Genomic DNA, 25055 nt, shown 5'->3' with positions numbered 1-25055 from the left:
AGACCCAAGCTGGCCACCTCACTCCAACCCAAACATATGGAATGCTCAGAAATGAAGTAGGTCAAGCACACCTGTGGTGCCATGTCTTGGCCATTAAGAAAAAAAGAAAAAGAAAGAAAAGGTTTATACGCCAGGTACGATGCCTCACGTGTATAATCCCGTCATGTGGGGAGGCCAAGGGAGGTGGACTACTTGAGTTCAGGAGTTGGATACTAAACTGGACAACATGATGAAACCCCCATCTTTACTAAAAATAATAATAATTAAAAAAATAGCCAGTAGTGGTGGCACACACTCGTAGTCCCAGCTACTCAGGAGGCAGAGGTTGCACTGAGCTTAGATCACGCCACTGCACTCCAGCCTGGATGACACAGTAAAATCCTCTCTCAAAAAAAAAAAAAAAAGTTTATGTTTGGCTACCGCTGTAGTATCGAATGTCATAGAACTGTCTGAAAGCTGTCACATCAAAATGTCCTACACTCACTGTGAGCAATTAATTCTAATTTCATTCTATCTAATAATGTAAAAGATGATAGGAAAATCACATACTCATCAGTTACCTATTTCAAATGACATACTGAAAGCTTCTTGTACATGGTGAGGCTGTTTAAGATCTGTTAACCCTATATGCTGATCCTATTTTAAAAAGAGTGTTATGCTGATCCTATTTTAAAAATAGTGTCTGTACATTACTTCATATTCATTAGCCCCCATCAGTAAGAAACAGCCTACTTACTACTTCAGCAGCAAAATCTTCTGGTTCATGCAAAATAATTGGAAGATTGCTAAGAAGGCCAATTTCTCCATTTGCAATGGCTGGAGTAACCAGTAAAGAAATATTGCAGATTTCCCCAAATCTAGGGCTTATGGGTGGGATTGGGGGAATTATGTTCAACAACTCCACAGTTTCCAACTATAATAAACAAAAACACACAAAAAAAGTAATAAGAATTGATAGAATAGAAATGTTTTAAAAAAGTGTAACAGCATGGGGCGACAAAGTAAGCATAGGTAGAGGTCACCAATAACTTGGCAATTTTATTCTCCTCCTCCCTCATTCACCATCCCTTTTCAATCTCCTTCCCTGGCCTCTGGAGCTCTTTCTGCCTCTCAATTATTATTTCCCAGGGGTCTCCCTAAACCCTTTATCTTATAATTTTATGCCTGCTCCTTAATAATCTCTGCATCTCTGCATCTCTCCCTCTACTTTCAAATCATTATAGCCAACTGCCACCAGACATCATATAAATGTCACACAAACACCTTACATATACAATATCCAAAACAGAAATCACTGTCCCTGTTCCATGCTTCACTAGTATCATCGCCAGTGCCACCACCTGCTTTTCCTCCTTGCCACCTACATCCAACTACCTTGACCTTAAAGCCAAATATCAGTCGTCCACATCGCCTTCCTGTCTTCCACTGACCCAGACTTCCAATCATCCCCTATTTCCCTTCTCCTCCAGACAAAATTCAGTATCAGAAGACCACTCAGAACTCCATTAATAACTTCATGCTTCTTTACATTTAAAGAACTGCAATGTATAACATATAGTATCCCTGTAGTTATACATTTTACATATTGCTGGTTTATCATCATTTGATGCATTCCAGATTTTTACTTCCCAACAGGTCTGTAGAGCTCTTATGGGTCTGTGTCCTTTTCAGCATTTTCCCAATACATGACATAGGCTTGACACAGACTTGAAACTGCAGCAGCTTCACAATAAATAATTGTTAATTCCCTCCTTCTACACAATCTGAGCTCTATAAGAATTCTGATAAATCACATTCAACGTTTTCAATATTCTAACTTTTCAAAATCTAACTTCTCAATGCACACAGTGTTCACTTCAGGAGTGCAGGAATAGGTAATCATTACAGAACTGCAAAAACTACAGGGATTTTAAATATTACAATAAAAGGCAACTTTTAACTTAATAAAACATGTCTCTCCCACTCTTTAAAGCCCTCTGTTAGGCTTTATAATATTGAAATGATGACACTAAGTAACCACCAGTAGAACTGTGATTTAAATTGATTTTCCACACGTGGACAGGACTGGTACTGATTTCCCTCCTACTTTGTGATGAATGGTACATGTTAGTGAATAAAAGTAAATGTCTTTTTTAAATGTCACACATTTTGCTTTAAAAAATCACATACAGGAGAAAGACATAAATAATTTTGGTTTTGGTAAATATTCTTTCAAAAAAAGAAAAAAATTAGATTGATCAATTTTGTCAAGTATTGGCATACAGATGAAATCACATAAAATAAAACGTTATTTTTAGTATACTGCATTTACTTCGCAACGTAAATTAAATGTAAAGACAAATAAAGTCACATAACTGTCATTCTTTCTAGAGAAAAGGAATATATATACACACATATATATTTATCTTACAAAATAGCACAAAGTTAAATAAAATACATATATTTGGATGGTATATAAATATAAGGGTGTGCATTGTTACAAAGCAAAGATATTTCTAAAATACAGTGGTCACGTATGACCAAGCACATGTTTGTGAATGAACATTCTCATTGCTGTATATTCAAAAAGAGCTAAACGGATAACACTGTGTTAAGCATCAAGAAAAAATCAATACATTTTTACTCAAAACTTTCTAAAAAGAAAGAAATATGTAAGCCATATTTCCCTACACTTATCAAAAACGTTATACAATTAATCTTATATATAGTATTTTTGACAAATTAGAAAGAAAATACAGACAGTTATGAAATGAACTGATGGAAAAGAAAATGTTAATTGTACACGGCTTATTTCCTAGCCTATAAGCCTTTTTTTGTCTGGGTTCCATCTGCTAAATCAAACTGCTCTATTCATTCATAAAGAATCATTCTTTACTTTCAGATAGTTTGCCACTGGGACAGCACATTAGTAACCCCATGCTTGCCAAAAGCTGCACCTCAGACTAATGTATTTAGCTGAGAGAGTTACTAAAGAATGAGGAGCGACTAAAGAATTCTCCTTTCTTTAGTTTCATTCAACTTTGCATGTAGAGGTTGAGGCTTCCTATTCTTGAGTTGTTCATCCATTATGTACTCTGAAAACTACACAACCCTCTTATTCCAACCAGCCTTCCAGAACCTACAACTGTTTTGAACCTCAATGATTTATGTCAGTGACTAATAATGCCTTCTTCCCCCAAGCAAGTGTTAAATTAAATTAACTGCACTGTAAGACCTTTGTTTTTTAACTATATAGAGAGATACATAAAGAATTGAGTCTAAAATTAGTGGTGCAACTTTCTAACCCAGGATCACCAAAAATCAGATATTAATTACATCCTTCTTCAACTTTTTCTTAGTTTTCAAGTGTTATCAAAAATTAATTCTGTCATGTTTACATAGAATACTGAGGCAGAGTAGCTAGTATAATACCTGACTCATACAAAGGATGTATTTATACAAGAATTCTCTGCAGCTACTTGGATAGAAATATTGGACCTTTTCAAAAGATTAAAAGTTTAGCATAGAGGATACTGATATTGGTAAAGATTTTTTATATATATTAGCACAGTTTTTACTGTCTCTATCTATAGTAAAAACTAGTTTTGAGGCATTATGAGAAAAGAAATTAGAAAGCTAAAATAACAAAAACGTTCTCTGTAACTCCAGAACAACGTTTCTGCATCATCAATTCTCAAACTTTTTATCACATCATCGCAACTATTCCACATATGCCAGAATGCCCAGGCCTCCATGAAAGCAAAAGCAACTGTGTAAAATCTTGGCCTCACTCCACTTGTTTTAATAATCTGGTTCTTGTATGAGTTGTAGATGATGCCAGACTGGAGACAAACAAAAGGGAGAACACTGGGCACCAGAAAATTCCAAAAACATCCTTGAACATATACTTATGAGAATGTTCTGAAACCCTGAAACCTGAGGACACTGACAGCAGAGAAGACAAACAAGTGCTGACATCAAAAAAATTCCATTAAATTCTGAAACTCAACAAATTGTATCGCAGACAGTCTTGAAACTTCAGAAATGCTACTGTAAGTGTGAACTGGTAAAATCAGTATGCATTTCCATATTAATAAAATCAATTTTTAAAAGCAAACAAATTATGTCATGTTTTTGTATAAAGCCAGAGGGTTTTTCGGTTTTGTTTTTTAGTTTCTAAATATAGCTCTAAATGTGTTCTGGTGGCAGCATTCTAGTTGTTTTAACTTAATGCTCACAAGGGCCTAAGGCATGTGATGGCCATTTGCAGTATTTCACTTCACAGATCCAGACTCCCTGGCATCCACAAGCCACAGGACAAACCAGACACAATTGTGAATAGAGCCATGTTCCCTATCTTTCCACTCCAAGAAAAATCCAAGGGTCCTCCAGAGAGTGAGTTATCCCCACAAGTAGAAGCACGCACCACATGAAAATCTTCCCACTTGGAGGAGATGCAAGAAAACAAAAATTAATAATAATAAAGGTGAAGATCAGGATCTATTGCCATTAGTGTAGGGCTCTGGGGAAGATGGCAAATGCCTCCCTCTGTGTAGATATATTACAAAAAGGTGTCGCTTACATACTGACAAATCCTACATCCCCATAACAGGTTACCCACTAAGCCCCTTGGACAAGAGTTCTCGAAAAATGCACTAACAGAACAAGTATGCCTGGAGGCTCAGCTTAAAAAAAGGCGGGAGTCTTCAAAATGAAAACAGTCACCCTACCAAGTGCTAACACAGTCTTACAAAATTCAGAACACCAATAAACAGTTGTAAAAAGCTTTCAGAGACAAAGATCGAATTATCTAAAAGATAAATCATTTCCTTCCCTTCAAATTTCTCATCTGCAACTCTGGAAGCTTAACAACAATTCCTTTCAAGTTCTGAAGAAGAAATTATTTTAATCTAGAAATTTCTACCAAGCCTAACTATCAATATGAGTATAAAATTTCACATTTCAGATGCTCAAAGACTCAAAAAGTTTACCTTACATATATACTTTCAACACATGTGTTTGAGGGTAGATATAGTACAATAAAACTACAGCATAATCCCAGAAGGGAAAGGCAAGAGATTAAGAAAATTCAGGAGTTCAGTAAAAAACATCCCAGGCAACAGATGTAAAACAAGCATAGAAAGCAGTTAGTTTAGCTAAACTCAACATTCAACACGCACAGGAAGATATCAGCAAGGTCTCAATAATATAGTGAAGATAATATATAGAAAAGGGACAATCAGAAACTCCAGAGAAAGGAATAATAAATCCATCATAAAAAAATCTAGACAAAATATGAAACATACTTAAATGTGGTAAGATTCAAAGAAATTAGTGAAATAGAATATTTCATTTGCTATATACTTCAGTTGGCAAAATGTATGGCAACATAAGATTTTACCTCTTTCCTTGTCAGTCCATTCGCACTACCTGATTCTGTATTTAATTGGTTTACATAATTTAATAAGCACTCTTTATTGATTTTGGATGTTAAGTGTCAAGCAATCAACACATGGAAAACAACAACAGTATCATAAATGAGTGCAGATATTTTACACTTTGGCCATAAAAATATTTTGGTTAGCAGAAGAAATGAAATATGCAAAATGGAAGGATATGTTATGGAGACTTTACTAAACAGTTGAAGGTACAGAGATTCTACCTAGACAAAGAAATTGATTTTTTAGTATATTATTTAAAAGTATTTATAAAATTTTTCTTGGGCCAGGTGCAGTGGCTTACAACTATAATCCGAGCACTTTAGGAGGCCCAGGCGGGTGGATTATCTGAGGTAAGAAGTTCAAGACCAGCCTGGCCAACATGGCAAAACTCCGTCTGTACTAAAAATACAAAAATTAGCCAGCCGGGTGTGGTGGCAGGCACCTGTAATCCCAGCTACTCGGGAGGCTAAGGCAGGAAAATCACTTGAACCTAGGACGTGGAGGCTGCAGTGAACTGAGATCGTGCTACTGCACTCCAGCCTAGGTGACAGAGTGAGACTCTGTCTCGAAAAAAAGAAAAAAAAATTCTCATATTGCTTTATTTCTGAAATATTTTCCTTGTAATATTCATTATGAAAACACACTTATCCTACAAATCCTATTCCTATGTCATATTTTCTCAAATCAATTCAAAGCATAGTTAGCCTCTCTTTCTCTTGCCCTCCCCTGTAATAGTTTGTAAGTTACTCTACTATGTTATCCATGACAGTCCGACTTGCATGACTGGTATTTCACGTCTGGCATACTTTCAATGCCACGTAATTAAAATATTAACGTTGGTAAAAATTCTTGTCTTCTTTATCCTTATATACCTCAGGAGCAGGCATAATCTCTCTTCCAACTACCTAAATAACTTTTAGTTAACAAAATATAAATGACAGAAAATAACAAAGTCAAAATAATTTTAGTTAATTCTTTCATACAGATTAGTACACTTGAGGGTTAACCAAAATTACGATTATTTTAATAATAAAAGTACCTGTACTAGAAAGTGAGCTCCATTTTGAAGGAATGCATCATTTCTTATTGGTAATTTTGTAGTGACTTGAGTTTTTTGCTCTGGAAAAGTGAGGTCATTTCTCCTCGATATATTTAAGATGCCATCTTTTGCTTGCAAGGGGTCCACAGCTCCAGCAGGAATGTAAAGTACAGAATAAAGCAGCCTCACATCTCCTTTAGTCCCTCCTAGTCTTGTAAAACTCAAGGATAAGTGTCGTTCACCTGGGCTGCTTTCAATCTTCTGGTTTTCCATAGGAAAAAATGTGATTAGGCCATAGACATCATCACTATCCTGAATGTAGAACAAAAGCTGCAGATAAAGGAATAAAATATTAAAGTATAGAATTCTCACATCTGAGATTATCAAATTCTGTATTTTCCATGTTATTCTAATTTGAATATTAATATTTCATGTCTAAAAATGATGACCTCCTACACGTAATAGAGTAAAAGATGAACCAAAAACAGATTTGGAAATGTTCCTAAATCAGTTTGTGGAATTTTTTAGAGAGTAAAATATTTATTTTCAGAAGGAATACTGAACAAGAAAACTATCTTTCCAAAGCCAGTGTTTTTCTTGTCCCTTCAAACTAAACATAAAGTTGATGTGTATGATCACATTCTTTGGTTCTTCTACAGCACAGAAATATTAACAAGCATAAAGCATAACAAGAGTTATACCTCTGTTGGCTCGCTCACTTCTGCACCTCCTCGTATTGTATGAGGCAGAATTTGAAGTAGATAAGCTTCTGCCTCTTCTGGAAGATCATCATCAACTATAGTAAGAGGAACTGTTGCCAACATCTGCCCTTGTGCAAAATGGAGAACTCCAGAGCTTGGTGTGATATCTGCTGTTACTGGTGAGGAATCACTGTTGTTCCGTGTCAACACCCAATTCACAGAGACGTTCCCATGGGTACCGCCATTTCTAACCACTGTGATTTCTTCAAATCTTAAATGTTTTAAGAGAAATACATATTGTCACATAGTACACTTTATTTCCCTTAGATTAGCTTTCCCAATGTCAAGTTGTCCATTAGACACTGATAAAAACAGAATCTATGTAACGAAAGAACAACTGATTTGTTTTTTGTTTGAGACTGGGTCACACTTTGTTGCCCAAGCTGAAGTGCAATGGTGTGATCAGAGCTCACAACAACCTCAACCTCATGGACTCAGGCAATCCTCCTGCATTAGCCTCCCACGTATCTGGGACTTCAGGTGGACACCACCACACTCAGCTAATCTTTTTATTTTATTTTATTTTTTGTTGGCGGGGGTCTCACTTTGTTGCCCAGGCTGGTCTCGAACTCCTGGCCTAAGATAATCCTCTCCCTAAGCCTGCCAAAGTGCTGGGATTACAGGTGTGAGTCACTATGCCTGGTGGAAAAAAACATTTTTAATATGAAGGTGTAGATATGTGAATATGTCCTAGGGAACTACTATACTAGAAATCATTTGCATAATTAAATCACACTCCAAATAAGAAAGAAAACAGTGAAGCCATGGTAGAAAAAATGACACATATTCTAACAGTTCATTGTTGTGTCCAACACCACAAAACTTAAATCTTGGAATAATATATTAAAATAATGGTAGCAATATATTTAAAATAAATCATACCTTGATATTCTATCTTCATCAATTATAACTGTCCTTTCAAACAAAACACTGTTGAGTGAAAGGACTCCATAAGGTTCATCATTTGGCTTAATGGTGACTTGTACAACAGAAGGGCTTATTAGCACAGCATCTCCCTGTAAGGTATCTTTTAGTAACATAATGTGAAACGATTCAGCAATCTCTGGTATGGTGTCATCAACTATTTGAAATTTCAAGTGAGATTCATGAATAAAAGGTGGAAAAACAACAGTTGTGTTTGGCTGAAGATCAATGAAGTCCAGATTTTGCTGGGCATGTGCTGTGGAATTCCCAGTTGCAATAGCATAACTGATTGAAACCTCATATTCATCAGATCCAATCAGATTTCCATTGTTGTCCTTTCCACGAACTACTGGAATTACGAGTATGTGGTCTTCCTCAGGAACCAAATAAATACTCTGAAGGAATCTCACGGGACTATCATTTTTCTTAATGATGATCTCAACTGAATTCCTAGAGGTGTTTATCTCAGCTCCTCCTTCTACACTTTTCAGTTGAACTAAAAATACTTCATCATTTTCTGGTACCTGTTAAAGGAATATAAACAGAGGCAAAACATCAACAGCCAAAACACCTGGAAAGAGACTAAAGTGTAACAAGTCATTATGTTTCAATACAATCACACAAAAATAAAAATTCTCGGAGGGAGCAAATAGAAAGGCTTGTTTAGTCTCCAATTAATAAAATATTTTCCACAGGCAAATAACGTATTTTGGACAGGAAAAGAAAACGTAATGAAGCAACAGTACAACTAATGAAGTACAAGTATAATGTCTTTCAACCTTAACTGGTCCTTGGATAACTCCAAAGATTAAACAGTAAAAAATTGTCATACATTTGTATCAGTTTTATCAGTTTGGTAGGGTTAGAAGTAGTACTGGAAGTCTAATAATACCTAAGAATCTGGAAAGTACGTTAAACATTACATAAAAATTGTTAGTTTTCCTTGTGAATTACTCTTGCTTTTCTCCAAATGGTTAATTCAGGAGTTAAACATGTGACACCAATATATGCTTTTCGAGATACACATCATGCCTCCCTGGAGAAAAAGCTGTAAGAGTCATTACTAGGAAAAATGTTGACACTGTTAAAGTGCAATTTTTGCTTTTCTTTTTTTTTCCCTTTTTTTAATGCTCCTGCAGAAAAATCTTGGGGTTAACATCCACAGTGCTGTGTGAGCTTTTCATTCACCACAAACTCTATTTTAGAAATAAAAGTGAAGAAAAAATGCATACTTTTATCTCCATCAGTAGCAATACAAAAAGCAAAGCTATTTATCTTAAAAATAAAATGTTATGATTTGATTGATCTTTCAAATTTACAATCAAAAGGTATAATTAATCATCTCCCCAAATTATAGCCCGTTCAATGTTCTGAGATCTTTTTTTTTTTTTTTGAGACGGAGTCTCGCTCTGTGGCCCGGGCTGGAGTGCAGTGGCCAGATCTCAGCTCACTGCAAGCTCCGCCTCCCAGGTTTACGCCATTCTCCTGCCTCAGCCTCCCGAGTAGCTGGGACTACAGGCGCCCGCTACCTCGCCCGGCTAGATTTTTGTATTTTTTAGTGGAGACGGAGTTTCACCGTGTTAGCCACGATGGTCTTGATCTCCTGACCTCGTGATCCACCCGTCTCGGCCTCCCAAACTGCTGGGATTACAGGCTTGAGCCACCGCGCCCGGCCCAATGCTCTGAGATCTTAAAACAAAAGGTTTTCTTTGCTTGCTTCCAGAACCAGAGGAACTAGAGATGTCAATGTTTCCAAATATTTTATTTTTTTCAAGAGAAGAACTCTTTTCTAATAATGTCTTCTAATACTCTAATACATTTTTTTTCCTTCTCTTGAGGTTTCTTGTGATTTAGTTTCGGAATGTTTGTAGGAGGGTAGAGAGAGGGTTACAAACTCCCAGCTATTTTCTTTTTGTTTTCTTTTCTGGCAAAACATAGTTTCTTTTCTAAAAAGTCATGTTTTCTCTTGTTTAGCTCATGTGGGGGACATCCTTGCACATTATTGCTCAGATTCATTCTTTTCTTAGCAATTAAGCTAGCTGTATCATGTATCTCTATCCTTGGTAGTTTCAATGTGAAATATGAAAATAATAAAAACCTTCCCATAAATGTGAACATTAAAAATATCCAAACAAAAGAATATCAACATAAGTAGAATTTTTCTTTGCTTTTGTGGTAAAATATTTATTCTAGGTTAGTACTGTTCTTGCTCAAAATTGAAAGCACTAACACAAATAGATTATCAGGGTATACAAAATGCTTAAATGTTTGTATTATGTATGGTTGCCAGTTATATTCAAATTCATCAGCTTTTAGATGTACAATTTAATGTGAATTAAGTAAGATAAATAATAATAAGATGTATTCCAAAATAGTCAGCTATTTATAGCTGAGGTATGACTGGCCACAATACACTAAGTTTATATAGGACTGTGTCCTGCAACACAGGGTCCTTGTCCCGTTTGGGTATGTAACATTAGCCAACCTCATCGTCGAGTACTGTCAAGTTATAAATTACTGTTGCTCTGCCAGGGGGAAAGGTGATATTTCCTTTAACTGGACTCAAATCTTCATCAGGGGAATTTGGGCCACCCTCTACCTGAAAAGAAACACACAATGCCATCAATAAATACAAAATACTTCACGAGATTGAGAAAGCATCATTGTGATGTCAGCTGACAAAAATCTGAAGTTTAAAGATGTTCTGAAAGAATTACATCATTCTGCCCTTCAAATTAATAGGTCCTATAACATAATTATAGATATTGACTATAACTGCATTAAAGTACGTGGTTTCTATGAGCTCCTTTTTCTCAAGCATTACGTTAAACCTGAAGGGAGAAATACTCCATAAATATTTCTTCTTGGAAGAAAGGGTATTCAAGATTAGTAAATTCCCTCAAGTAACAGAATCAAATGCCAATTATTTTCCACTTCACAAGCTGGATGTGAAGATGTGAAGAATGAATAAAATCATTCATTAAAAAAAGCATTTATTGAAGAATGAATAAAATCATTCATTAAAAAAGCATGCTCCATGCTGTATCTCTTCTAGGTACTAAAGATTTAGCAGTGAACAGAGCTAACTCTGCACCATATAGACCTGACATTTAAAGGAAGGGAATAAATGATAAATAGATGAATGGTTGTATGTTATATGATAATAAGTATCATAGAGAAAAAATTAAGAATAGCATGAGAGAGATCGAGTGCCAGGGAGGGGTGCTATCTGTATGCAGTTATAATCAATATAAAGCACTTACAACAATATATGGCAATATTAAGCACTCCAAAAATGTTACTTATAATTATTTAAATAGAAAACAGGCTACAAATCTGATAAAATAACTTTAGACATCCATAGATAAGTTGAAAACACTCTAACCTGGATGATTTATTCTTTCTACAGCCAATTATTTTCTAATTTTTCCAATATTTATCAGAAAAACTTTCAAAAATTTATTGTCTAAATGCATATTCCTAAGTACCTAAAAAATTGTGTATGACTTCCAGTGTAGAACTTGCAAGACTACTGCATATTTAGTTAGTGTTTACTATTTTTCATGCATTATTGCCTTCTGCTGTTCTATGTTCTGTGTAGTTAACATAACTACCATATGATGTGGACACCCACAAGCATGAACAAAACTATTCTATGCTTCCATAGAATTTTGTTACATAAATACAAGTTTCCATTTTATTGATATTACAATTAATAATTAGGAAAGAAACTAGTATCTGAAATTGCTAACACTCTAATGTTTGAAAATAGTGTATGATCATGTTGTGGATCCTAAAAAACACAGAAAACACAAAATTAGTTGAAGATTTAAATGTGTATCTCACGGAACAGCAATGTGGTGACACAATGATTGGCACATGGTCAGTAAGCAATCAAATCAAATGATTAGAGCTAGCACCTGAAAAATACACCTCACCCACAGCTTATCATATTCATGCCACATCCTGTAACATTTATGGATTCCCATGGTGGAGTGCAATGGCAATAAACACCATCCATTTGATGTACTGAAAAAAATGGGGGGTGGGGTAAAGGCATAGTGGGTCATGACTGTAATCCCAGCTCTTTGGGAGGCTGAAGAGGGAGGATCATTTGTGCTCAGGAGTTCGAGACCAGCCTGGGCAACATAATGCAACTTCATCTCTACAAAAAACATTAAAACTTAGCTGGGCATGGTGATGTACACCTGTACTCCCAGCTATTCAGAAGGCTGATGCAGGAGGACTGCATGAGCTCAGGAGGTTGAGGCTGCAGTGAGCCATGACTGTGCCACTGCACTCCAGCCGGGGCATCAGAGTAAGATCCTGTCTCAAAAAAGAAATTAAAATAAAAATAAAATGGAGAAAGACAACATATTAAATCATTTTACATACACCTAAGTAATCCATGGGTATTTTAAAATTTCCTATTTTTGAAAACATTTACCATAAAAGTTTTATGAAATTTATAGAATTAACATTATTATTCTATCTTATGATTTATTTTTCCTACATATCTAAAATGTTAGCTTGTATTTCATGTAAGCATTGTATACACAAGCAGCAAGGAAAACATTTTTATATTAACCATGAAATGTATCAGATCAGAAAAGTATTCATCTTTATTTTAATTGTATTGTGTCACGTTTATTATACAAGGAACTTTGATTTTCAAAACTGTAGCCATCTGGTATGAACTCCAGTGTTTGTATTTAAAGTGATTTCAGGGCCAGGTGCGGTGACTCATGCCTGTAATCCCAGCACTTTGGAGGCCTAGGCGGGCGGATCACCTGAGACCAGGAGTTCAAGAATACCCTAGCCAACATGGTGACACCCTGTCTCTACTAAAAATACAAAACTTAGCCAGGCATGGTGGAGCGTGCCTGTAATCCCAGCTACTGGGGAGACTGAGGCAGGAGAATCACTTGAACCCGGGGGGCAGAGGTTGCACTGAGCTGAGATCATGCCACTGCACTCCAGCCTGGGCAACAGGGCAAGACTCTGTCTCAAAAATAAAAATAAAAATAACTAAAATAAAATTACTTCGGAGTAAACTTACCTCAAAAGTCACCATGACCATTCCATAGGTTCCCTTTTCCCTGATGAGAGTAAGAGGCACGGACTCGTTTCTGCCCCTGGGCTCACTCACTGTGACTGAGGGAAGCTATTGAGGAGAGCAAGCAGAGATGATGAGGAGCTGAGCAATCAGAGGTATGAGGCGGTAAAACTATTACCTCAGAAATGCTCAATTTCCACAGACAAATCAATCCACATTGTATATAAGAATGTGATATTTCCTAGCATCAATGAACTATAGCTTTAAAATGCTGAAAAAGTTAAAAATAATAGAGTAAAGGGAACACAAAAATTAGTCAAGCAAAAGATGCAGTTTCTTGTCCTGGTTCTACCATCAACTAGCTGTTCTGCTGAGGAATTTAAAGGTTTTTTAGTTGAAAGGTGACAAACTCAAATGCTCACAGGGGCCCAGGAGGTGACAGACATGCGTTAAGCCTCCAGACCAAGGCAGCAGGTCACTGGGACCACCACTTGGCCCTGCCCACAACCCCTCTTTCTCCACATCAGCCAGCTTGTCAGTGAAAAGCAGACACTGCTAATAACTTTCAGGACAGGATCTCTGCAGGAGGTGAAAGTGAGGACTTCAAAAGAAATATGCTGATTTGGCTGGTGGAAACTCCAGGTAGGAGAGGAGGAATACAGACGCAGCCAAGTGCACACAGGCTACAGAAGCAGTGGCCAGCTCTCCAGGTGACAGCAAAACTCAGTAGCCCCATCCATAACTGGGGTTAGGAATGCCCATCTTGAAAGGTTGTGATAAGGTTTTAATGCACTAGTTCACATCAAGTGCTTATACTGAGGGTTCAGTAAATGTTGCTACCTGACATATACTGAGGGTCCAGTAAATGTTGCTATTATTATCATCATCATCAATGTCATTTTCACTACCAACATAATCATCCTCAGGGTGGAAACCAAAGCCAGCCTATTGAGCACCACTGTGAGCTCAATGGTTATTTAGTTTAATTTTAAGGATGTCAAAGGCTGCCTGGCAGCACTGAGACCCCCACCAGTCAGGGACCTGGGACCCATGCCCTGAAATGAAACTAGGATTCATTTCTCAGAGGCTAAGATGTATAATGTCAACAACAACAACAAAATAAACCTTTAAACAAATCAGTGTGATGTCAGAGGTGATACACAGGGAGTTAGTGTAGCAAGAAAGCCATATGGAGAGAAATTAAGCAATTAAGGGAGCCTGCTTCATCATTAATAATTCCTTATCATTCAAATAAGAGATGGTTGATTAATTAACTTAATGTTTGTAAATGACAGTATAATGGACGTTACTGAATTTCTACTAAACTGAGGTTGGTCAAATACCCTTTTTAATGAAGATACGCACTATAAAGATCATATTTACCTATAGGCCACTTGTTTCAAAGATAAGGTACCAAGAAAATGACATACAATACAACCAATTGTAGTAGCAATCTAAAAATAAATGAAAAGCTCGGAAGTATTGCAACATGTTTTATTAATTATAATTAGTAATGTGATTCAAAGAGACTCTAAGTCAGGAATGTTAATGGAGTCTAAAATTTAGTGGCCAAATTCAATTGTATTGGAGATAAACTTGGTTTTATTTTAAAAACTAGAAACAATTTATCTAAAGAAGGGCCCTATCTTGTGTATTTGTTTCCAAACATAAAACCCTCTGATCATAGGATTGGCCAGAGCCACAGGAATTCAGTTAAGGAATAGAAAATAAACTATTGAGCAAAAGTGAGTGGGATGAAATGAAGTTTCAACCTTCAGAAAATATCAATTACTGGGAAAATCTTAAGAGTTGGGATGACTACAGAATTTTAAAAAGAGGTAACACCTGCTATTCAATTTAAGTTCATAGTAAGTTTTTTGAAAAGTATTATTTCAATATGCTTTCTCATCTCCCATTAACTCCAAACTTTCAGAAGAGTCTGACAAACAAACAACACTTTCTTTAGGTGACATTTGGGGAAATCAGGCAAAAGCAATGGGTGGTATATCTGAATTAAAGACAAAAGTGGTAACAAAGGAGTCAGGTGGAACAATCGGCAGAAAGAGATTAGGACAACAGATGTCCACGATCATACAAGCCTCCTCAATTCAAAAACATCTTGGGTAGAACAAATGAATGGTCTACAGAATGTGAAACAGAGACAAAGTTAAAGCAAATTTTATTTAAATATCAAAAGACAGCATGATACTGCTAACATCATGAAAACTAATTTTTAAAATTTAATAAACTATTATCTAGCAACCACAAGTATCATTAAATTGTGTCCATACCATATTAAATGAAATAATTCCAAATGCATTGTCATTTGATAATATTGTCACAGTAACAGTCCTTGGCCATCCGAGCTTCACATTTGCTGAAGATTTCTAAAATAAAATCCCAAAAATAAAATAATGAATTAAAAATAAAATAATAAATTAAATATTTATTTTTGTAGAGTTTGTCTTCAAGTAGTTATTCAGAATATAATAAAAATACATATGCAATCTTAATGTACAGATTAAGTAAACATTCCAATTACATCAATATGGTTAAGAAGTTCCAAATGAAAAATTTTCAAAAAAGTTTTGAAAAGCGTAAGTCACTGACTCTTAATAATATATGATAGTATAATTATAAATAATCACTGGCTAGTAATACTATATTATAAATTAGTTATAATTACTATCCTGTCACTAATATAACAGAATTAAGTACACAGTACAAAATTCAATGTAATTTTTCTCATGGTATTGAAGGTACTGGAACTTTAGAATTAGTTATTCTATGAATCACAGAACCAAATTGAAGATAAAACATTAAAACTATGTTTATAAAATGCAGAGTTTTCTGTAACATTTGTACAGATGTTCAAGAGCAGCACAAAAGTATATTTTTTAAAGAATGACTTAAAAGAACAAAATATAACTGTTTCAAGTGTCATTTTCACAAACATTTTAATGGTAGTGACACAATTATTCAAGAAAAAAATTCTTAATGCTCTTTAGAAAAAAACACCAGAATGTTATTAGCGAGTCATTGCCTCAACCTAATAGATGAAGCCATAAAGTTCAATTAAACCTAAGACTACTCAAGTTTTTTTCCCCAGCGGTACTCTGAATTTAAGTCACAGGGACCTCCCACTTCCATGCCTGCTTTATGTATCCTTGTCCTTTGAACTCAGAAGTCACAGTCATTCTTTGCACATCTGGTAGCAGGCGAGGAATAAAAGAAAAAAAGGCCAAAGGGAAGGCAAAGTTTTCTGGAGCAAGTGTCATGGCAATTCCTGAGTAAGGTGAATGGATCCAAAAACTAGCTGTGGAATTTCTGAACAAGATCAAGGAATAACCAGATTATGGAAATGTTGAAGAGGCTGTCAGTTCTGGATTCTACGAATACCACCACCAGTTATCTGAATTGGCTCATCTCTAGATAGATAGGTTGTTAAGCACTAAAAGATTTTTGTAAGTTTTATAAGTCCTCCTTATAATTTCTATAAGGAGGAAACACGGACTTACCTGTAATGTTAAGTGAAAAATAAAAGTTTCATCAGGCTCTGGTAAGTCATCATCACATACTGCTATGTACACTGTTCTGTTTGTTTCTCCAGCAGGTATAAAAGCTGCAGCATATGTGTCAAAAAAATCACCACTGTCCTCTCCATACAGCTATGAAATGCAAAATATAGATCATTCTTATTTAATACAGTATTAGGACAAGTAAAACTGATGTTAATTACAGCAATCAAGAGAAAAAGCATAAATCAAGTGACTTTTATATTTATCGACAGGGTGTACAAAAACAAAAATCATAAATATTTAACAACTGAAAAAACTTATCTTCAGAAATAAACAAATGATTCTAGGCCAGGCTCAGTGGCTCACTACTGTAATCCCAGCACTTTGGGAGGCCAAAGTGGGTGGATCATGAGGTCAAGAGTTTGAGACCAGCCTAGCCAATATGGTGAAACCCCGTCTCTAATAAAAATACAAAAATTAGCTGGGAGTGGTGGTGTGCGTCTGTAGTCCCAGCTACTCCGGAGGCAGAAGAATCGCTTGAACCCAGGAGGCAGAGGTTGCAATGAGCTGAGATCATACCACTGCACTCCAGCCTGGGCAATAGAGCAAGACTTCGCCTCCAAAAAAAAAAAAAATTACACAGAAAAATAATAATTATATAGGAAAGCAATTATGTGAATTTTTTTCTCTGCTCTTGATTGATCTGGAGTAGACTACAGCAAACCTAACAAGAAGACAAATCATAGCTAAAATTCTCAAAAAATTGTTGTATATATGCAAAGCAACACAACAGAATATTATTCAGCCATCAAAAAGAATGAATCCTTTCATTTGCAGCAACATGAATGTAACAAGAGGTCAGTATGTTAAGTGAAATAAGCCAGGCGCTGAAAGATAGATATTGTATCTTCACATTCTCATCCAGCTAAAAATGTGGATCTGATGGAGGTAGAGAGTAGAATGGTGGTTACCAGAGGCTGAGACAGGAAGAGGACAATGAAGAGAAGTTGGTTAAGGAGTCAAAAACAGAAGGAATGGGTTCCAATATTCGATAGTACAGTAGGGAAATTATAGTTAACATTAATTTACTGTATCAAATAATTTAATATATCAAAATAGCTAGAAGAGGGGAATTGTAATGCGTCCAACAAAAAGAAAAAATTAATGTTTGAAGTGAAGGATATCCCAATTCCCCTAATTTGATCATTACACATTGTATACAAATATTAAAATATCACATATACCCCCCAAAATACGTACAACAATTATATATCGACAAAAAAGAAGGAAAAGAAAGAGGTGTATGTGGCCTGCCAAAAAATGTGTCAGGAAAATCAATTATTTCCCTGTCCGTTTCAAAGAAAATGCTCTTTCCCAAACTCAACCTAAAGTTGTACTCATATTCTCCCACATCTCCAATAAAGATCTAATTCTTCCAGCATTTCAAATGTTTTAGTCATCATAAACTTTTCCTTAACTTTTTAAGATCTTATTCTGTAAAATCAGCATGACCAGTAAGAGTCTCCGCATTATTAGTAAGATTCTGCATGACCTTGTGCAGATCAATATGAGATCTCTTTCACCAAACAGCTCAAAATGAGTAATTTAACTACTAGAAAAAATATTTGATTTAGTACCAATAAAAAACATGTACAGGGAAATTTTAGTCAATTCCTAGTTCTCATACATAAAAATAAATTTTAAATAGTTGAGAAATCCAAGTAAGTTGTCAAGGGTATTGGAAATATACCTTACTATAGAAAATGACACAAACTTTAAGAAAGAATTATCAAGAGCCACTGAAACAAACAGAAAAGCACAGTAATTCAGCCTATGAAAATCATTTCATCAATTTCATTAATCAAATGCAAATTAATCAAATCATTAACACTTCGAAATAAGTAAAAATCAAAATATATACACATATATATATTCACCAGAACAACATTCATAACAGTAAAAATTAGAAGCAACCTCAATGAAAAGGAAGAATGATAAGGAAGTAATTACAACACCATCAAGAAAAGTTGTGAAAATGATAAATGAACCTGAAAAAATTGTTAAGATTCAATGAAAATTATATGAAAAAGATTATCTAATATAATGCAGACTCTAAAAATAATTTCTATATATAGATATTAGTCACAAATAACTAAAATTATAGCACTGGATTTGTTTATAGGTCATTTTTCTGCATCTTCTCTTTTTATAATATTTCATAATGTGATTATTAAACCTACTACTTAAAATTTTATTTTTACAAACAAAATGTTTAAGTACTTTGAGACTCAAATATAGCAATGTTCTTAGTGGTCATATGACATAACTTTCTGGTTAAAAGTAGACACATACTCATGCACACACAATCCACCCAGTAACTAAACTGTGTGCAAGATAGATATATAGTTTAACAAATTCTACCTAATATTCACTTGTTAATATACTTCATTTTTCCCACTAAAAGAGCTCTCAGACATAACTAAAGTTTTTTTTACTATTGTCAGTTTTCTACTTTTAAATATTCCATACATTTTCTCTACACCACCTTACAATAGATAGTATATCTGAGCAGAGATAACTACAATCCAAATTACCCAAAATGAAAAGTTCTTGTTCTAAAATAAATATATGAACACTATAAAATGATCAGTCTATATCTTTAAAAATAGTACTGTCAAATGTACATGGTTATGTTGGAGCACTCTACAAACCTATAAGAGATAAAAATGGAATAGTGTTATGTGCAAATCATCTATCATTTACCATAATGAAACTGCTCAAAATCTCAAACGGAAAAAAAAAATCCTTGCCATTAAAACTAAGAAATTTCATATCTATTTCAGTAAAAATAGAACTATAATAATTTCTTACCGATACAATTGCAGTAACATTTGCTGGCTCTCCTATCCTTTCAATGATAAGACGAATAACTGTTGTACTTGTTTCATTAACAACAAATTCGGTTTGTCCAGTAAATCTTATTTCTGTTTCACCAAACACAAACAGGATGAGTAAAGCTGAAAGAAGATTTACTAATAAAGATGCAGAGGGCATCCCTAAAACAGAACAAAACAAAACAAAATGTATATATATATATAAAATTCACAAAATATATCTAATCTATTTTCATTAGATTGTGATGTCTATAGACATAAACACAGTATGAAGAGTTAGCAAACAACTAAGACATAAATATATCAACTACTAAGCCATCAAACTCAGATGTGTGATGACAGAAGTTAAAAAATCACGATTCTACTCTTATGGTTCTTTTTCTGCTATTCAGAAATACTTTTTGCTTTTTAGCTTGTATATCAAGATAATAGTTATAAGTTAAACTTATTAAATTTAGTGCATGTAAAAAATTTATTGACATCCAAACTTTAAGAAAAACCTAAGCAGCAACATGAAAATTTAATTAAAGACCATATTTACACAAATAAAACTATGATATACCAGCCAAAACTGAAACAGTTGAAGCTACATTTCTAGCAACAAATTGATTTCTTGGTTGGTGTTTACTTTTTCCTTAAATTTGTCTCCTTTGAGAATTTTTTTTAATTCTTAGTCATTGCAAGGAAATTCTAATCCTCTCAAAGAAGGGATAAATTTCCAGGACTTAAATTTCTTTCATTTTACTAGCTAAAATACTAAGACCACGTCTAAGAAAATGTTCATGTTGCTTTAAAATAAGCAAGTTTATCAAAGTGTATATTTCCTTTTTTTCATGATACCTTTTTTTTTTTTTTAACTACGATATGTATGAGTCATCAATATTGTTCCTACTTTCAGCACTCTGGGATTCAAGCGCTTTCAAAAGCACAACAGTGCAGTGGTCTCCTGAAAATGCTGCTGTTTTGTAATGTAGATGTACCTCTAAAAATGTGAACAATTTCCCTCATGGATCATTAAGATTCCAATGGATCTATGTGATCAGTCACACGAACATAAAAAGTTCACGTGTTTTAAAGAGCTGCATTACATATTCTATGAGCCAAAATGCTTCCTATTAATCTTTACCTTGGCCAAGAAGTAATAAAATTTCTTGTATGTGATGTTTCCACTTGGCTACACATGGCTTTATATTTAGACACACCAAATACATGAGTTCCTGATACATTTTAGGATTTAAATGCAATGTTCTCAGTTAAGTATATATGGACAATGCCGTCTGAGACTGCTCAATGATGTCTCACACACTTCTGACTGCAAAACCCAGACAGGGATGCCGAGTTCAAATGGAGTCCAGGAAAGCGATATAAGCTAACAGGGACAGAGATGCTGAAGGATTGGGACTTCTTTTGTACCTGTCCCTTCTCTCCAGGCAAACCTGCCAGAAGACTAATGAAATCTGAAGAAGAAATAAAATAGTTTTCCTTGACCAGCTGCAAACTCTTCCCTGTCTTCTAATCCAGCAATGTTCATGGAAAGAAAGGAAATGAAAAAGATGAGAGAAAGGGAAGGGAAAAAGCAAAGCATTTGTGAGACAGGAAAGTGGGAGCAGTTCTGAGCTAAACCAAAGCCAAGTGAAGGTCTTTTATGGAACCCTAAAGCCAGAATGATTTTACACCCCACTTAGGACAAATAGTGGGAAGAAAATGAACAAGGTACAATGAAGAGAGTACAAATGGAAGACGGAGAAAGAAGGTGGCAACCTAGGCTTTGGATGTGAAAGAAAAAAAATCAATTATGGTCTACTGTGATTTTGAAAGAAAAATCTAAAGTCCTTGAATGGAAGATGTGAAAGAACCGTGAACTGAGAGAAATAAGACATCTGAAGTGCAATGTGAGACAGAGTGAAAGTGAGATTACAGCATGAGTAGAGGGAATCAGGAACAAGTAAGAACAGTTCTCAAAATCTGTCCTGCATAAAGATCACCTCAGGCATTTGTTAAAATGCAAATTCTCACTCTCAAAAATTCTGATCTGGTGAGTCCAGAGTGAAGCCCAGGAATATGCATTTAAAACAAGTAGCCCTATTAATTCTGATGCAACTGATTCTTGGTATAATACACTTTGAGAATTACTGTCCTAGAGTGTGAGGAATAGTGTTAGAATTGTGTCCTGGAGTGAACATACAAAAGGTCACATTTGTAGTTACGAGTTAACTACTGAACTTTTTCAATGCTGTATGGGCGAACTTCCTCATATGTTTTTTCATATTCTGATACCGCATTTTAAGATTTTGTGCATTCTGAATAAAAGCTGTAATGCCTTTTACAGAGTGATCATAACAGCAAATGCTTATATAGCACTGTTTTAAGGTACTTTAGGTACATTAACACATTTAATCCTTACAATATCTCTATGAAGAAGGTGAGCATAGCATTAGTACCACTTTATAGCTGAGAAAACTAAAGCAGAGATGGGTTAGTTAACATATGCAATATTATTCAGTTAAGTGGCTATGTAGGCTTTGAAGGCTAACTCCAAACTCTCTACCCAATAACCACACCATACTGTCATTTACATTTTATTTCAACAAATCACATACCACCACCTTGAATAATATGATAGATCATTCATGCTACATTTCCAAGCATTCAGATATTTCAAGCTCATGCACAATAATCAAAACTCCCATAAGACTGCATAATTATGAATCTCCTAAAAGTTTCACTTTATTATTCTAATAAACATTACATTTATTTAAATGACACTACAGCTTTCTTGACTACTTTAAATATTTAACAGCATCTTTTTATGTCAGGACCAATAGCTCAAATGCTGCATTCTTACAGTTTCCCAGGCAATTAGAGCTCCAAGATCCTGTGTTTAAGTCAATAAATTCATTTGAAATTGGTCCACATCAGTGAGTTTTGAGATTATGCAAAATGAGCACACAGGCATGATTGGAAATGCCTCAAATTCTGTGACATCATTGATAATTGCATCTCCTTTGCTTTCATCTTTTCACACCGTATGAAAAGTTGTTGGGGCAAAATTGGCATTCAATAGAATTTAAAGATTAAAAAAAGCTTTGAAAATGAAGTTCCCATTACAAGACACGCATAATTACACAAATGCTGAATAGTTTATTTTTTAGAGTGACTAGGTACACTTCCCTCTATCATACTAAAAATCTAATCTTTGGAATTCTGTTTTTTTAAATTAAACTCAGAAGACAAGGCATTAGTAATAAATGACACAGTGCATAAGTCTTAAATCTATTTTAGGTCATTTTTTTTCTCTTATTAGATTTAACACAATTTTTTCATGCCCCGTCAGACTACTTATTTTTAAACTTCTCTATAAAATGAATTTCAAACGTGTGTTTTAAGACCATGATGTGCATAATTTGTATTCTGTTGTAATTGTGGAAGAATAGTTTTAGCATCACTGACATCATTCCTCTTCTCTAATGGGATGATATTCCAATATTCAAGTCCTCTCATTTCCAGCTATCATCCATGTTCTCCTCCCACCTCTCACTTTTGTTTTGTATGATTCAAAAGAAATTAAAACTCCTTCTTCCAATATATCCCTAATCTCTTAATAGATCTCTTATCATGCTAAGATGATATGTAATTTAACTTCTTGCTTCTTATTTCCTGAATTCTACTGTGAGATTTTGGTAAGTCCTCATAGCACACAGGCAGAAAATCTCAAATTCTTGAATTCTAGTAATCATGTTCATCTCTCCAACAAGTCACCTAATTTTGCTCCAAAAAAAATTCAGAATTAAAATCTGGACTATATTAGAGCAGCTCTTACAATGCAAAATGGTTGTTTTCAGAAAAGCAGCTTACAGTTTAATACAACATTTGTATATTGTGTACCTGTACATCATGCAACACCCTGTGCTAATCTATCACCAAGGACACAAAGATACTTAAAATATGTTGCTTGGCTCAAACAGAATCATAGGGTTGGCCATTCAGATCAGGTCAATCAAAGCCAAGAAGACAGAAGACACAATTAGGAAACTTTCCCTTAAGCATAAAAATGGAAATTCCCTCTACTACTGTATTTGGGATTGTGATAATTGGGGCAAGTTCTCCCACAGTCTGGAAATGAAACAAACACAGCCAAAGACAGAGCCAAGGGGATGAAAGGAGCCACATTTTGATAATCAAGCTTAAGCTCTTGAATTCAGCTTTATCCTGCATTTTCCAGCTACTGAGACAATAAATTACATTTTGTGCTCTAGCTGGCTTGGGTTGGGTTTTCTGTTGCTTTCAACATCAATATTTATCCGCCAATCTCCAGTTTGTGATACTGCAAACTCGTATTACGATAAACAAACTGGAAAGTCCCCTCTGTTCCACTATAACATTCAACAGTATTATTCTTCCCTAAGCATTCGTGAAAGGATGCCATGCTAGCTATCTTCTGTTCCCATGCAATTCTGACCACCATCTGTACTCACAGTCTAATATTTTCCCCTCCAGCTCATAACTGGCAATGACTAATAGGACACTTAGACAAACTAAGGATGTCTTCAGAATAGAACACAGCAGGACAAGAATGTACCATATTGACTCAGTGTCTAAAAAAGCTAAGCCCCTTCTGATTATCACCAAGGAACCCCAATATCTTGCTTCTTTACATTAGTCTGACATTAATTTATTCCTATTGCTGTTTCTCAGGATGCTTCATTGTTCCTGTTTAAAAATATACTCTTATTTTCCCTGCTTTATTTTTTACCTGGATTACTTAGCCCATAAGAGCATCAAATACTATAAAATTCATCAACAATGTTCATTATAACCAATAAATTCAAAATTATGTTTATCTAGGACAGTACCTTCCTCCCATCTTGTCTCAAACAAGTGATGGGCACCTTAGGAAATGTAATAGGTATAGTATATTCTGATTAAAAGAAAAGAGTCAAAGAGTGTTTTTTCCTGTGTCTCAATAACTATGCAGAAACAGAGTAGAATAAGGAAGAGAGTAAAATAAAAAATAAGAATTAGGACCCAATAGAAGACAATGAAAGCAAATCATAATTCAATTAATTTTGCATTAATCAACTTCGATTAAAAAAACCTTCCCTCAATTTGAAAGTTAACTCCATCTCTTTACATTTCAGAATAAACAACTATACAGTATCTATGAGTGATGGGACAAGGACCTGAAAAGACAAACATTACTAGTGCAGAACTGAATGAATGCATTGACCTTTTAGCTTCATCTTTTGCCTTTTCAATGCCATAGCAAGCATCTTCCCACGGAGTGACCACCAGGTAATTAATACTGAAAATATGATCCTAAAGGAACAAGGTTTTCAAGTTTAGAATTACTTGAATTCTATTACATCTACTAAGGGGCATTCTAAAACTATAGAATTACTCCTGCGGAACAAGAGAAGCTTCATCGTTCCTATCATCAATTATT

At 34.9% G+C, this 25055-nt stretch overlaps 1 protein-coding gene across 1 annotated transcript in view; it reads right to left on the bottom strand.

Annotated features, from left to right (window-relative positions):
• The window catches only part of ADGRV1 (adhesion G protein-coupled receptor V1), a 614529-nt gene that overhangs the window by 534032 nt on the left and 55442 nt on the right, over positions 1–25055 (bottom strand). Inside the window, exons 2-10 of the mRNA XM_023215075.2 lie at positions 19590–19774; positions 16719–16868; positions 15492–15587; positions 13204–13308; positions 10630–10743; positions 8103–8668; positions 7161–7431; positions 6460–6789; positions 737–913 (exon numbers count right to left, since the gene is read on the bottom strand). Of these exons, the coding sequence (XP_023070843.1) occupies positions 737–913; positions 6460–6789; positions 7161–7431; positions 8103–8668; positions 10630–10743; positions 13204–13308; positions 15492–15587; positions 16719–16868; positions 19590–19774 (1994 nt within the window). The remainder of the gene's footprint in view (positions 1–736; positions 914–6459; positions 6790–7160; positions 7432–8102; positions 8669–10629; positions 10744–13203; positions 13309–15491; positions 15588–16718; positions 16869–19589; positions 19775–25055) is intronic.

The sequence above is a fragment of the Piliocolobus tephrosceles genome, chromosome 4 (assembly GCF_002776525.5).
Source record: "Piliocolobus tephrosceles isolate RC106 chromosome 4, ASM277652v3, whole genome shotgun sequence".
Lineage (NCBI taxonomy): Eukaryota > Metazoa > Chordata > Mammalia > Primates > Cercopithecidae > Piliocolobus > Piliocolobus tephrosceles.
Note: the sequence above shows the minus strand (reverse complement) of the source record. Positions and strands in the feature narration are given on the sequence as shown.